The 16,676-nt window shown below is 43.0% G+C and overlaps 1 protein-coding gene across 1 annotated transcript in view; it reads right to left on the bottom strand.

The window, feature by feature from the left end:
* Positions 1-4,265: 4,265 nt before the first annotated feature.
* Positions 4,266-16,676, bottom strand: part of wdr37 (WD repeat domain 37) — a 37,242-nt gene continuing 24,831 nt past the window's right edge. The window contains exons 12-14 of the mRNA XM_037694129.1: positions 6,779-6,913; positions 5,138-5,252; positions 4,266-5,059 (exon numbers count right to left, since the gene is read on the bottom strand). Of these exons, the coding sequence (XP_037550057.1) occupies positions 4,928-5,059; positions 5,138-5,252; positions 6,779-6,913 (382 nt within the window). The 3' untranslated portion in view covers positions 4,266-4,927. The remainder of the gene's footprint in view (positions 5,060-5,137; positions 5,253-6,778; positions 6,914-16,676) is intronic.

Here is a 16,676-nt window from a genome sequence, read left to right as displayed (position 1 = left end):
GAAGCCTTCTGGATTGAAGGTGAAACGTTTCAGAAAAAAAAAAAAAAGAAACTGTCCAGATGACCTGACTGAAAAATGTTGGATTCACTCTGGACTATTCCTCCAGAATGTGGTACCTTCATTTACAAATGACATGAACCTTTCCTTACATCTGAAAAGAGGACATTGGACCTCTGAGACCAGTTCTTTGTGTCCTCAGGAGGTAAGACACTTCTTACGTTTCTCTGGATCAAGATCGTGTCTGGACTTGAGGAATGAAACATTTGTAGCTCATGTCCAGGAGTTCATCAGTTGATCAAGGTGTGACACCAGGAGTTACAATACTGAACCACAATATTGAGATTTTATATTGATATATACCATAATATTCTAATTTTCTGAGACATTGAATTTTGATTTTTTTTTGTTGTTATTTGTAAACCATAATTATCAAAATGACAAGAAATAAAAGCTTGGCATATTTCACTCTATGTGTAATGAATCTATGTAATATACGAGTTTTAATTTCTGATTGACAAAAATATATATATTTTTCACAATATTTTAAATGTGCACCACAGAAATTAAACTTACTGGTAAACGGAGAGCTTTGTCTTACAGCTCAGCTCTGTCTTCACCATAACGGACCGGCAGTGTCCACAATACTGCAGATGCTGCACCAATCCGTCTGTCAATCTCACGCTCCATTCTTCTATCACTCATGAACAAAACCCTGAGATACTTGAACTTCTCCACTTGAAGCAGAACCTCACCCTTGACCTGAAGAGAACAATCCACCCTTTTCTGACTGAGGACCATGGTCTCAGATTTGGAGGTGCTGATTCTCATCCCAGCTGCTTCACAAGCTCCTGTGAACCGCTCCAGTGAGAGCTGGAGATCACAGCACGATGACACCAACAGGACCACATCATCTGCAAAGAGCAGAGATGGAATCCTGAGGCCACCGAGCTGGACTCCCTCCACTCCCTGGCTGCACCGAGAATTTCTGTCCATAAAAGTTATGAACAGAATCTGGCAGATTCCAACTCCCACCTGAAGGGGTCCGACCTACTACCGGCAATGAGAACCAAACTCTTGCACCGCTAGTATAAAGACTGAACAGTCCATAGCAACAGGCCCCCAATCCATACCCACGGAGCACCCCCCAAGTTTACCCAGAGGAACACGGTCGAACACCTTCTCCAAGTCCACAAAACACATGAAGACTGGATGGACAAACTCCCATGACCCCTCGAAAATCTTAGTGAAGGTAAAGAGTTGGTCCAGTGTTCCAGTCAGGACAGGACCCGCATTGTTCCTCCTGGATCTGAGGTTCAACCAACGAAGTATTCTCCAGAACCCCTGAATAGACCTTACCAGGGAGGCTAAGGAGACTGATGTCCCTGTCACTGGGGCACACCCCAGGTGTTGTTTGAAGAGGGGAACCACCACCCCCAGTCTGCCAATCCAGCGGCACTAACCCCCGATATCCACATGATGTTGCAAAGGCGCGTCAACCAAGCAACATCCAGACCAGAGGAACTCCGGTCTGAATACAAAGTGTCAGGCACGGTGGTGGAGGGTTGATGACGAGGGCTTGTCTGCAGCTGAATTAGAAAATGTGTTTGACTAAAACTGAGTCATGCAACAAGAATCATGTTGCTGTGGCTGAACCAAAGTCCTGATTTAACGATCGATGATGTCAGCAACAAGTCATGGCTGCTGTTTGAGTATCTCTACTACAAATGTGACAGTAATGGGTCGTGCACTACTATGTCTCTGAAGTATTTGCTATATCTGCCCAAAAATGCACAATGAAAACTTGATCTTTTGTTTTGTCCTGATGAAAAAAATCTTAGTATCAAATGACATCAGATTTAATTTGTACCTGTAGTCCAGGTACGGGGGGGTCAGCAGGAGAATAAAATGTACATCTGAAGAGGACACACCTCACTGAACTGAAAGAAAAGTGTGAGCAGAGACGAGACTGGGAACAGGAGACACATCGTTTTATTGGAAAATGTCAGAAAGCACAAAGGCGTCACAATAAAGTATGCAGACGACATCATGAAGTTGGAGGTGAATATAAATTCACATTAGTGAGCTCATCCACTTTTTATATATTAAATATATATTTCCACCCTTACAGTCTGGCACAAAATAATTTAATGTATCAATCCAAAATCATATTTCCCCCAGGATGAATTTCATAAAGCCGAGCGCTCCGTTCCATCTGCAGATTAGAACGGCGCACGGACTCGGCTCCCTGAATGAAGAACCCTACGTGCACCGTGCTGTGCAGCAGTTATTGAACAAGCACTTGGAGGAGCGCGCCGATGCTCAGGATAAGAGTCATGCACCGTCCTTCACGTAAGGCGTTAGAAGAAATCATTTTTCACGGTTCATGCTACTTTAAAACGTCTCCTGGTTGCAACGTTTGCAGAAGCAGCGGTGAAGTGTGCGCTCCAGAGCTAACGCAGCAAACACCTACAGGACGTCTTCACAGGATCTACACCAAATAATCACGTTGGTGCGACTTACAGCACGACTTCATTTCAAACCAGCGTCGTCCATCAGTCCAGACCAACCATGACTGAATGGATTCAGCCTGAGCACCAGTAACACCGAGGAGCTGGGTTATCGCTTCTGCTTCAAACAAAAACGAGACAAAATGACACAGCAGCGTGTCCCTGAAGGACCCGTGAACCGGTCACTGCTGCGCTCTCGACACGTCGCCCCCTGACAGAGGCACAGCAATAAACAACAACAAAACAACAACGTGACGTAAACATGGAGCACAGAGAGAAACAACCTGCAAACACAAAGGCTGAACTGGAAGAGCAGAGAGAGGAGCGCCAACCGCAGTCTGGAACACTTCGAGACAACATCTGGGCAGCTGTTTGAAAACAAGTGCCTGCTGCCGTCCAGTAACGAGAGAGGATTCCTTCAGCCACGAGAGATGTTCCAACGACTTTAAAGCACACGTGAGAGCAAAATAAGATCCTAATCCACCATCATCCAAATTCAACCCGAAATAAATAAAATCTAAGAGTTTAGTAACGACTCTTGAGGAAAGTTAAAACTAAGTCTATCCTGTCTTCCAACAAAGTTAAATCAGGTCCTCTGGATGGGTTCTTAACATCCAGAAACTTATTTATTAAAAAAAAAGCATCTGTCCAGAGGAGCTGACGTAACTGTGTTGGATTTTTTTACCTGGATTATTGAGCATGACCTTTGATCTATGATGTCTCATGACAGTTTATGAAAGTGACCTCTTGTTTTAAAGGTTAAAGTCTGAACTGACAGATAAAGGATGAACGTCTCAGAAAAGATCTACAGGTTGCATTTCTTCTAGTCAAGAGGTGATGTGTAAATAAGATGTTGGATATCTAACAAAGTTAAGTCAGCTCCTCTGGATGGATTAAAACAATTAAAGTGTTGCATCATTTCGTCTTTTATCCAAAAGACTTCTTCAGTCTGAGGAGCTGCAACAAACTCAGTCTTATAAGCAGCACCTTCTCATGGTGGATCAACCAGTTTGTTGTTGACATCCAGAACCAGCTGTTCACATGATCAAGAAGGATCATCAGACTAACGACTGATCACTAATGCTCTGATGGCTGTTTACTATTCACAGAGGGCTGAGTGATATTAGCAATAACAACATTGTAAGAGGGGACAGTTGAACATGGAGGCTCCGCCCTGTTTAATGATGGACAGGTTCTTTTCACAAAGATGGCCTCCTTCACTCCTCTCTCAAACCATTGTTCCTCTCTATCCAGGATGTGAACATCTTCATCCCTGAACGAGTGACCTCTGACCTTGAGATGAGTGTAGACCACAGAGTCCTGGCCTGATGATGCTGATCTTCTGGCACCGTTTCAGGGATGAAGATGTTCACATCCTTGATAGAGAGGAACGATGGTTTGAGAGAGGAGGGAAGGAGGCCATCTTTGTGAAAATAATCTGTCCATCTTTAAACAGGGCGGAGCCTCCATGTTCATCTGTCCTCCTCTTACAATGTTGTTATTGCTAGAATCACTCAGCCCTCTGTGAATAGCAAGCGGCCATCAGAGCACTAACGATCAGTCATTAGTCTGATGGTCCTCCATCATGTGAACAGCTAGTTCTGGATGTCAACAACAAACTGGTTGATCCACCATGAGAAGGTGATATTTATAAGACTGAGTTTGTTGCAGCTCCTCAGACCGAAGAAGTCTTTTGGATAAAAGATGAAACACTTTATTTATTTATTTTTTTTAATCTGTCCAGAGGAGCTGACTTTACTTTGTTGTTTTTCTACCTGGATTACTGAGCAGCATCAGGATAAGATGCTAGTTAATAGAGTGTTTAGCCATCATGTTTGCAGGTGATGGATGCAGGTACTGTGTTCATGTTTCAATCAAACTAACCAAGTCAACATGGCTGCCCACCTGTGCTTTAAAGACACAAAACATTTTACTTCTTTGTCAAACTCAACCCTTACAATGGAGGTTTAAGACATGGAGTCTGTTGGCAGCACATCATAAATAATTTAATTCTTCTCTCACAGCTTTATGAGTAACGTTCACAAACTGAGGTCATCTGCATGCAAGAGCAGCTGTTTCAACAAGCAAACAGAAAGTGAACATCTGTCTGAAGTCCAGGTAGCCCGGGATGAACCAGCCTCACACTAATGTGATCAAATAACAAGAAAAAGAAAACACAAGGCTTTGTGGCCTTGCAGCCACCAGCTGAGCCACCCAGAGATTAAACAACAAAATCCAGAGGAACATCATCTCATCGGTGTTATTAGCTACTTCCTGTAAGAGGTCACCGTGTCCTTCGGCTGTGTTTGAGCCGTGTGAAATACACGCCACAGCAAACGAGCTGGCGTGTCTGAGCCGCTTGTGGGCTCCGAGCTGTAAATACACATAGGAGGGCAGCGAGGGGGCGCTGGCCCACCTCCTCACTTCTCCTGCAGCAGAGCGGGGATGTTGATGTTCCAGCCAATGGCCTGCCGGTCGAAGCCGCAGGTGAACAGGTTGCACATCTGGTTCTCTTCGTTCCACGCTGTGCAGCACACCATTCGCCGGTGACCCTGCGCAAACACACACAGACGTCTGTTTAGAAACACGCTGAAGACGGCGTCTCGCTGGTCGTTCGGATCGTTGGTTACCATTCGGTTGCTGCGTGGAAGCCGGGCCAGCCTCACGCCGCTCATGTCAAACAGCCGCACTTGTCGATTGTCGTGGGGCAGAGCGATGATCCTCTGGTTGGTGGAGACACAAATCCTGAAAGATTCACACGAGTCACATGTTGAAGTGAAGCCACGTTCTAACAGCTGACCTGAGCGCTGCTCCAAGGCTGCAAACAGCAACAAGAAGTAAAAGAACTAAAGACAAGTCTAGAGATTCAAGAGTGAAGGAGTCACTGTGGAGAAGAGCAGAGGGACCAGGTTTGTTCATTGTTCAAGGAAGCACAGAGTGACGGATCCTGGCAAGTAGAGGGAGCTAATTTATCCACCACCAGGTGCAACGACAGAGCCAGGGGGTGGCCAGTGGTGGCTATGGACCCCAAAGATTAATCTTCAGCCACCCCAATTATTTGAGGAATCTATACTTCTAAGCTAAAAAAACAACTTAAGTCAGGTCCTCTGGATGGGTTCAAATAAAAACTGTAGAAACGTTTCGTCTTTCATCTGAAAGACTTCTTCAGTCTGAGGAGCTGCAACAAACTCAGTCTTATAAATATCACCTTCTCACAGTGGATCAACCAGTTTGTTGTTGACATCCAGAACTAGCTGTTCAACATTACTGAGCATGCACCAGGATATACTTTTAACTTCCTCAAATGATAGGGGTGGTCCATCCATCCATCTGAATATAGACGGACGGACACAGATACATATCCAATCCAACTTTATTTATAAAGCACTTAAAAAAAAACAAAAAACATACAGGACCAAAGTGCTGTACAGACAAATTAAAAAGCACAAAAGGAATAAAATACAAGAAAAAAATAATTAAAAAGACATAAAACAGTTAAAGGAGAATCAAATAAATAACCCTAATGAATTCAACATGTCACTTGGTGTGAAAAGATGATTTAAAAACAGGCAGCGAAGAGTCCTGTCTGATGAGGAGAGGCAGAACGTTCCATAGTTTAGGAGCTGCTACAGTGAAGGCTCGGTCACCTCCAAGCTTAGTACACTCAGGAGCAGCTGATCAGCTGACCTGAGAGAGCGGGGGTAGATATCAGGCTGTAGCAGCTCAGAGAGGTGTGGTGGGGCGAGACCATTGAGAGATTTTAAAGTAAATAAAAGAATCTTAAATCTGATTCTAACATGTATGGGCAACCAGTGAAGTGAGACTAAAATGGGGACGTGTCAGTTAAAAGACGTGCGGCAGCATTTTGCACCATCTGAAGACGGGCAATGGAGGAACCACTAAACCCCCCCAATAAAGAGCATTACAGTAATCCAGCCTAGTGGTCACAGAGGCATGAACTATTGTTTCACAGTAATGTGTGGTGCTGGCCATCTTGGATTTTGACGTGGCTAATTCCCTGTTTTCGCTCTGCAACTGGGAACAACTAAGTCATGCAGGATGGTGGCCCTCAAGGACCAGGACTGAGCAGCACTTTTAACTGTATGTTGGTCTAATCCTAACTGGAATAAACCATCTTCACCAGTAACATTCAACTGTAGAGTTGGACTGAGCAGATTAACTTCTAGTACGGACTGAATCTACCTGATGAATGTGAAACCAGTGAGTGTGCAGGTCTTCACCTCTGAGGCCCAGCAGCTGCTTCCACTCACCTGTTCACAGCAGAGTCAGTGCGGATCGTCGTTATTGGCGACCGCATGTTCTTCAGGTCCCACACCTTGACCGTGCGATCGTCACTTCCTGAGACCACGTTGTCTCCCACCGTGAACACAGCAGACGTCACCGTACTGGAAACAAACCACAGAGACACAGAGTCAGACACAAGAGCAGCTGAATGAAAACCAACTTGAAGCATTTCAGCAGAAGAACACAGGTCTGACGACACCATGACATGTTGTAGATACTAAGAGTTACGTTTCCAGACGACTAAAAGAAGGTTTGGTGAAACAAACACGCCTCACAGGGATACGTCCTTCCACCTGAAGACATGGAGAGGTGACCCTCTGCCGTTTCTGATTCGGAAACATATCAAGGTGCCATCCTCAGCTCTTGTCACGTATGACCAGAACTGTGTGGTTGTTAGGAGAACATGACATGCTCACACCGGCAGGGGTGTTGAGTTGTTAGCATGCAGCAAACGTAGGGTTTCCTTTAGAGTTTTTAATTTACACTTCGTCTCAAAGACAACACTGAACGGAGCCAGTTGAGGTAGTTCAGGCATGTCCAACTGGGAGGAGACCCCGGGGAAGACCCAGGACATGCTAGAGGACTATGTCTCTCAGTTGGCCTGGGAACACCTTGGAGTCCTCCCAGAGGAGCTAGAAGAGGTGGCTGTGGAAAGAGATGTCTGGACCTCCCTGATCCAGCTGCTGCCCCCGAGACCCAACTTCAGAACAAGAGGAAAATGATGGATGGATGGATGGATGGTCTCAAAGACTCATTAACTTCAAACAGCCACACTATGTTCAGATCAGAGTGTTGGGTTTGACATCGTCAGGTTTCAGTCAGTCTTAGAAAAGGTTTAATCCATAAAACATCTGAACCTTCTCCTGTTCTCTGTTAGTTATCCTAACAGAACAGAAACGTGTTCATTTATGATCCATTGCCTTTTTGTTTAAATCCCCAGGGTAACTTCTAAGCACCTGAAGGTCTCTCTCACATTGACTAATGTTGATGTTCATGAGTCCACCATCAGGAGAACTCTGAACAATGGTGGTCATGGCAGGGTTGAAGGAGAAAGACACCGCTCCCCAAAAAGAACATGGCTGCTCGTCTGCAGTTTGATAAAGATCACTTGGACAAGTCAGAAGACTGTTGGAAAAATATTTTGTGGACTGATGAGACCAAAGTAGAACTTTTTGGTTTAAATGAAAAGTGTTTGGAGAAAGGTAAACTGCATCCTGCAGAAGAACCTTGTCCATCTGTGACACATGGTGGTGGTAGTATCATGGTTTGGGCCTGTTTTGCCGCATCTGGGCTAGGACTTCTTGCCATCATTGATGGAACAATGAATTGTGAATTATATCAGAGAATTCTAATGGAAAATATCCGAACATCTGTCCATGAACTGGATCTCAAGAGAAGGTGGGTCATGTAGCGACAATGACCCTCAGCACAAATGGTTCTACCAAAGAATGGTTCAAGAAGAATACAGTTCATGTTCTGGAATGGCCAAGTCAAAGTCTTGACCTTAATCCAATCCAGATGTTGTGGAAGGACCTGCAGCTGCAGTTAATGTTAGGAAACCACCAACATCCAGAGTTGAAGCTGTTCTGTAGAGGAATGGGCTCAGACTCCTCTAAACCGGTGAGCAGGACTGATCAACAGTTACCAGAAACGTTTAGCTGCAGGTTTTGCTGAACGGGGGGGGGGGGGGGTGTCACACCAGATACTGAAAGCAAAGGTTCAAATACTTTTACCACTCACTAATATGTAATATTGAATCATTTTACTCAATAAATAAATGACCAAGTATAATATTTTGTCTCATTTGTTTAACTGGGTTCTCTTTATCTACTTTTAGGACTTGTGTGAAAATCTGATGATGTTTTAGGTCATATTGATGCAGAAATGTAGAAAATTATAAAGACTTTACAAACTTTCAAGCATCACTGTAGGTTGTATTTGTTTAGTTTCTTTTCTATTGTGGATTTGACATATTCAGCACTGAGGTCAACTGAGGTGAAGTTTCTTATTCAAATACTATTTTCCAGTTCATTTTATTATCCAGTGATTTATAAACACACTGAGAACACAAATGTTACAACAGACTAAAATATTATTGTTCTGTGGAAAAGAATTAAAGAGCAAACTGTACCTTGTCCCCGATAGACATCAGTAGCATTCTTAGTTTTAAATATGATTTTTTTTTAAATAGGTTTTCCAAAGAGCCAAGTTGTTTGATTATTTAGAAATGTATGTGTTTTCTGTAAATAAAACACATTAAACGAGGAGTCTTCTTCTTTCAGCTGCTCTCTTCTTCTTGTCCTTCCTGACACAACCACAGCCCTCTGTGTGGAGCAGAGAGCTGTCATCTGGGGCGTCCGGGGGAGCAGGTGGGGGGGTTAAGGACCTTGGTCAAGGGCTCAGAGTGAGGCAAATGAGGGTGGAGGCAGGTGCTGTGGGGTACAGCTGTTGGGCAGCTGTGGCTGAGTGGTTAGATCAGTTGTCCTCCAATGGGAGAGTTGGGGGTTCGATTCCACCAGCAGTAAAGTGATGAAGTGTCCCTGGGCAAGACACTGAACCCCTCATTGCCTCTGATGTGTCCCGTCAGTGTATGAATGTGATCTAAACCAGTCTCTACAGATCCAGATGATCTTTGTAGAGATGTAGTAGAGTGCTGTGTGGATGTGTGTGTTGGAGGTAAATGAGGCCACAGATTGTTGTAAAGAGCTTTGAGTATCTTGATTAGATACAAAGGAACTATATAAGTACAGTCTTTTTACCATTTACAATTATCCTCCTGACTACCAGGAAAAATAAATATTGTCAGAGTTAATTCAGTAGTGTGCTGTGGGTGGGAGATGTTCAAGTTTACAAATGTCCTCTAAGGAAGACAATTTTGAATTTGAACTGCTCGTAGTCAGGAGGATAACTAACACAATGGCCTAATTTTATAGATGCTTAAAATGTATGCTTTATTACTTCAAAGTGCGATACTTTATTATTTTTTACCACAAAATCAAGTTCAAGGTTTCTTGATTTTCATCCGTATCACATGTGGTACATGAGGTGGAATGAAATTGTGTACACAAGGTCCCAGTTACACCAACAAAAATAAAGGAGGACTCACAAAAATCCTTTTGCAAAATTAATACGAACTATACATTTTTCCTTCTTTACATGAAAATTGTATTTTTTTTTTGTCCTAAAATGCAAAAATATCAAAAATAAATAACGGGGCCGAGCTGGTGCTGAGGTAGGGCAGCTGACTTGAGACCAGAAAGTTGCAGGGTCAACTCCCCGCCATGCCCACATCATGGCGTCCTTGAGCAAGACAGCCAATCCCTAACTGCCCCCCGGGTGCTTACATAGCTGCCCACTCTCCACCTGGGTGTATCTCAGCTGTGATGGTCAAATGCAGAGAAGTGATGACATCATTGTGTGGAAACATACAATGATGACAACACAGCACTTTATTTATTAAATGTTAAAATTCATTATATACGTTTAGTTTTATAATGTCAACCCCACTGGCCAGAAAACCCCCTTCCAACAAACTGGAAGTGGCCCACAGGCCACCAGTTGAAATTCACAGTTCTAGCAGGTTTTGCAGCTCTGGACACGTTTTATTTAATGAGTGAAGGGGCAGAAAAGGGTCTTTGATCAAAAAGGTTGCAGACTTAAACTTAAACCGTTTATTTTTGTTGTGAGAACAGCCATGATGGGGACACAAGGAGCACATCTGTATTCTGCTGCAGCTGCAACGCTCCAGACATTTCAAGTATTACTCACATTTTCACTCTGTTGCTGTTCATCTGTCTCTCCTGTTCTGTGATGAAGACTAAAAAAATGGATGGGGTGGATTTACATGGCTGAATAGTGACACACACACACACACACACACACACACACACACACACACACACACACACACACACTCTGCCTCGGCTGTTACTTCTAGTCTTTCCAGCTGAAAAGGCCCTCCGTCCTAATTCAAATTGACGTGGCATTAAGGGCTAATTAGCGGACCGAACTTGTTCCCATTAAAGAGGCCGGGGCTGAAGGAAGCTGCTGCTGCTTACAGGCACCTTCTGACTTTGCCGGGTTCAGCCCACCTGGGAATACAAGAGGATCAGAGAGGGAGGGGAGCTGGGTGGGAGGTGAGCGTGGAGCGTAATCAGACAGGGTAATTGATTAAAAGGTTGATTAAGGTTAAAGGTTTTACAATGAGTGTGAGGAAGATGGGGGGGGGGGGGGGGTGTTCAGTGGTACTTCATGCTCTGCTTGTCTCCGACAGCCAAGGTCAGGACTTGTTCAGAAAGAAGACTAGCACAAGTGGAAGGGAAATAATTAACTTTCCAGTTCAAAAAGATAAAGTAACTCAAAATATTTTTCCAATTCTTTTAATCAAGGAGGCGTCTTTGTTTTAAAACAACAACAACGACCAGTTTTCATCCACTCTACGTCCTTTAGAACAGACATGTGGCTCGTACCACAGAAGAAGACTGTTGTGGAGTCAGGTCTCTCAGCTCAACCATCAAAACAGTTTCAGTTTGGATGTGAAGCGTAAAAACACACGGGTGCTGTGCCCCAATACATACTGGTACAAAACCAAAGAACCACATGGAGGCCTGTCACGATAAACTTTGCTGGGCGACTGTCTCAGAAATTACTGAGATGAACAATAATATTGTTTGAAATTTGACAATAATTCGTAATTATTGTCAAATTTAAGAAGAAATCTTGGTTAATTTGTTTTTGGTGTAGTACCTTTGTTTGACCATTGGATGGCAGTATAAGACTGTTTGAACTGAAGGATGGATAGTGAGGGAGCGAGTCTCTTTAAGAAAATGGGAGTGAGGGCCCTTCTCACTCCACCTTTATTTAGACAGGTTAATCCCATTGAGCCTCAGGGACTCATTTACAAGAGAGACCTGATTTCAACAAAGATTGATGACAACAGTGGATAACAACGACAACAATACACTATCATAAAGGATGCATACAAATTAAAATTTCTTTTTTTGACGTGACATGGGCCGTCTCTCTTTAATTTTTTTCAGTTCTCAAAATGGCGGACGCTCGGTTTAGTTTGAGCTCTTTAGCGCAGCATTTTTCACACAAAGCTTTTAATAATAAAAAAACAGTAAACAAGTTCTCAGCTTCTTTTTTCAGTGAAAAACAACTTTTTACACGAAGGCACGCGTTTCAACTGTGAATTCTGGCGCTTCGACAAGACGGAGGTTTTTCCCCCAAGGTCGGCCTGTTAGCTTAGCTCATAGCTTAGCTTCTCAGCTTAGCTACTTTCAACTATCCAAAAGCACGATTTTGGATCATTAAAACAGATTTTAAAGAGAAAAGAGAAAGTGAAGGTCAGTGAAGAACACCGGAGTTGAGCCTTTTGTCATCCAGTGCCTTCAGAAAGAGAGACAAGAAGAAACAAAGCAGATAAATGACAATTATAGACCTCATTTTAATTTCTCTCTTGTAAATGAGTCCTCGAGGCTCAATGGGATTAACCTGTCTAAATAAAGGTTGAATGAATGAAATTATCATGCGATTAATTGATTTATTGTTTATCGCGACAGGTCTAACCACATGTAAGAAGGCTGAAGAATGGGCCGCCGTGGGGGCAACTGCTGACTCAACCAAAAACATGGCTGTGTTGGTGGACGGACAGGACCGCTAACCCCCTCAGAGAGCAACAGAACAACTGATCTTGATAATAGACAAACACACATTATCACTAAAACTGGTTGTACTGATTAAAAAGAGCCGTGATGATGCAGTATTACTGTGTAAAGTATCAAACTTATTCAAATAAATAAGTTTGTGTTAATAAAAATGTATAATTGACCTTGGAGTTAACTTTATTTGACATTTACATGTTTAAGTACATTAGAAAAATCAAAGAAACGTATAATTTATTCAGTAAGCGTTTGAGTCCAAAGCCTAAAAGGTAAAACGTACCAGCTCAGGTTGAGACGACTCCGTGGGTTTGAAGCTACGTGTTAATTGTGCTGCGCTGAAGCAAAGCTGACGATAAGTGCTGGTGCAGTCCTCCACAGACACGACGACAAATCTGCATGCAGCACGTCTCACACACATCTGCAGACACGCTCGCATTTCTCTCAAGCGCAATCAGAACGTCCGAGGAAGCCGTCTCTGGCAGCGGAGACAAACGAGACATGGCATCCCATGTGTAGAACAAGAACGCTGTCATCTCCGGTTCGCTCTCGGACGTTTTGTTAGCTCACGCACGCTTGTCATCACACCGCAATTATGGAAGGGAGGATGTGTGTGTGTTGCACTTTTAGCTGCTGAGCTTGGCTGTCAGGGAGCGTTAGCTGTAATTGCTGCTGAAGACAGGAGGCCCCTCGGCCTCTGTAAAGCACTCTAACTCGTCTTTTCATCGACTGTTTCCACACAGATGACAGGGCGTTTATGCCACTCAGGTTGTAACACTGAGCCAATGATCAACAGCAGCAACCATCGAAAGAGAAATGGCAACACAACGTCTCACTGTTTAGGAGGAGGGAACAGTGAAGGTCATCAGGTGAGTACCTTTTCCTTCAAAACCCCAAACAGATTTAACATCGCTACACAAATGAAACTGATGGTATCGCTACATTTGTACCTCTCATACACACGAACTGATGACGAGAAAAAGGAAGAGTTGTAAAAATGTTTCCAAATCAGAAATTTCTCAAATTCTTTTTTAGAATAAAAAGGAAAATATATATTTTCGACCACCCCATTCATTTGAGGAAAGTATCTTCGTAAGCAATTTAAAAACCAGAAAGCATACTTTCCTTAATCACAGGGGTGTCTGGTTTCCATCGACACACAGGCGTCGCATCAGTTATATGTAAAAGTCTGCTAGCTCCCATCCCAACTGTTTAAAGATGCATTTCCCTTAATTAATATCCACATTTTGGATCTGCTTAATTTGTCTCTAATAAACGGTTACGTACAACAGCGCCTTAAGGTTGCTGTAATTAAACCTTTACTTAAGAAACAACCTTGACTCAGGAATCCTAGCCATTTATAGACCTATATCTAATTTAACTTTCATCATAAAAATTCTAGAGAAAATAGTTGCAGGTCAGTTACATGATCATCTGCAAAGAAATAATTTGAAGATTTTCAGTCAGGGTTTAGAGCTCATCACAGCACTGAATCTGCACTGATGAAAGTTACTAATAATATTCTCATGGCATCAGATGATGGTCTTGTGTCTATACTGGTCCTGTTAGACCTCAGTGCTGCATTTGATACAGTTGGTCATAATATTTTACTACAGAGAATTGAATATTATAATGGAATTACAGGGACGGCTCTAAATTTGTTTAAATCATATCTATCTGATAGATTCCAGTTTGTAAATGTAAATAATGAATCTTCGTCATACACAAAAGTTAGTCATGGAGTTCCTCAGGGTTCAGTGCTTGGACGAATACTCTTTACTTTATAAATGCTTCCATTATGTAATGTTATTAAACAATATGGGATAAATTTTCATTGTTATGCTGATGATACATAGTTACTATATATTTGTCCATGAAAGCCAATCAGTTAAATGCCTTAAAGATACAAAAACCTGGATGACCCTAACTTTTCTGCTTTTAAACACAGACAAGACTGAGGTTTTAGTTTTTGGACCTGAGCATCTTAGGAATGAATTTTTCAGTCTTTCTCCCTCTTTAGTGGGCATTAATCTGTCCTCCAGCTCTAATTTTAAAAATCTTGGTGTTATTTTTGATCAGGACATGTATTTTATCCCCCACATTAAAAACGTTACTAGAACCTCCTTCTTCCACCTGCGTAATATCACTAAAATTAGAAACATCTTATCTAAAAATTATGTAGAAAAATTGGTTCATCCATTTGTCACGTCTAGACTGGACTATTGCAATGGTTTATTATCTGGATGTCCAAATAAGTCCTTAAAATGTCTGAAGTCTAAAACTGAAGTCAATTAAATTGAAGGGGACGTGTCCCTTTCACATTTTAAAAATACTCATTTGGACCCTGCATACACCACAAAATATCCGTTCACCCAGCGCTGTTTCCATTTCTTTGTGAATGAATCCATTCCACTTGATTAATAGTAGAATACTCAAACCACTAAAAGTCCACTCCTGGTTTTCCTGGTTACCTACAACTCATCACACCGCATGCAGTGTTTCCCCGAGGTCACTTGGCTTGGCAGGGTGCTCATTTCTGAGGGTTTTTTGTCGATGGGATGGGGGGAGGAGGGGGAGACACCTCTGTGTTGCATGCTAGCTTAATGCTATGTTACTGCCAGCAGTTGTCGACCAGGGTGGGGGCGTTAGGATGTGTGAGAGAAGCGGAGCGTGCTCTATCAACACAAGGAGAGCTGTTGGTCAGGCTAATTCTTGTTGCTCTCTAAAATAGTTATTGAATCAAGTTTACTTATGAAGGTAAACAAAGATGTTTAACAACCTGTTAAAATACACCACAATGCAGGAAATGGCATCTACTTTATTCAAAACTTTCTGGGGGAGGACCCGCAGACCCCAGCACCAATGTGTCCCCCCCCACTACAAATGTTTCTGATGCCAGTGCATATACATATATGTTCAGCCATCTTGGTTTTTGATGAGACAAGCCAATTTTCTAAAGGAACCTTTGTTATATCTAGCTGCAGCCACACACCAAAATGGAAGTGGGTACCTCACTTATTTTCTAAGTTTTTGTGCTCACAACGTGGACGGACAGACGGACACACAGAGGGGATTTCCAATCTCTTCGCTCTGCGACGGGGGACAATGACAAAGCAGCTTGTTTAGGATATGCTGATGATGACATCGTGCTCTTGAAACCAAAACAACCATGAAGACTTAAATATCAGTAAAGAGAGCGGACTCCTCATAGGTACGTTTGTTTGACCCGTTTGGTTCGTCGTCTAATCTTAAAAACAATTTTTGTTGAATAATATCATTTTAGACACGTTTTCCTAATTATTTGAAGGACCAAACAAAGGTTTCAGCAAAAAAATAAATAAAAACATAAATTTGTTAATTTGAAGATGTCATAAGAAGCTGGTTGTAAAACTTGAGGTTTACCGATGTTCTACTACCATCAACTTTAGCGCCAAGATACACGAGGACGATTGTTGCTTTAAATGCATCACTGAAGGACAAGAGGGAAGAGGCATGCACTGCTGTATTTTAACGGGTTCTGTCAAAGACATACGGATGGAGCAGAGGAGTGGGGGGGTGGCTGTTGGCCACCAAACACTCGTACCTAATCTCATTACAGCAATTGTCTAGAAGAGAGAATTAAAGTGGATCTGCGGGAATTATTCATGTTGGGATTGTACGTAATGAGCTCCACGTAATCCTCCACTTGCAATCAAAGGCTGCCAGTAAACACTCCCACAGCCACCCACCCACCCACACCCACACACACACACACACACACACACACACACACATACACACACACTGCTCCTCTTACGACTTTAAAGAGCGCTGCCATTGAACGACACAGACGAGCTTGACAGCCATCGCTTTGAAAGAAGCGGCTGCAATTGCGTGCTAACAGCGAGCAAAGTGCCAAATTACATAGTGTGTGTGTGTGTGGGGGGGGGGGGGGTAACGCAGAACCGGACAGATAAATGAACAGCAGAGCATTGGAGCAGGGGAGGCAGGAAGAGGCAGCGATAGGAGGAAGAGGACGGCTGGAGTGAAGAGAGGCTGCAGGGATTTGGCTCAGAGCGGAAGGATCAGGAGATTAACATAAAAAAAAGCTGCAGAAAATGGACGTGCTACAGCTCCCCCCTGTGGAGGAAATAAGCACTACAACAAAATAAACCACAGTGATGGAGCCTGCACCCGTGGAGGAATCAAACCTCCGATCTGA

Source organism: Nematolebias whitei, chromosome 20 (assembly GCF_014905685.2).
Source record: "Nematolebias whitei isolate Nwh7 chromosome 20, NemWhi1, whole genome shotgun sequence".
Taxonomy (NCBI): domain Eukaryota; kingdom Metazoa; phylum Chordata; class Actinopteri; order Cyprinodontiformes; family Rivulidae; genus Nematolebias; species Nematolebias whitei.
Note: the sequence above shows the minus strand (reverse complement) of the source record. Positions and strands in the feature narration are given on the sequence as shown.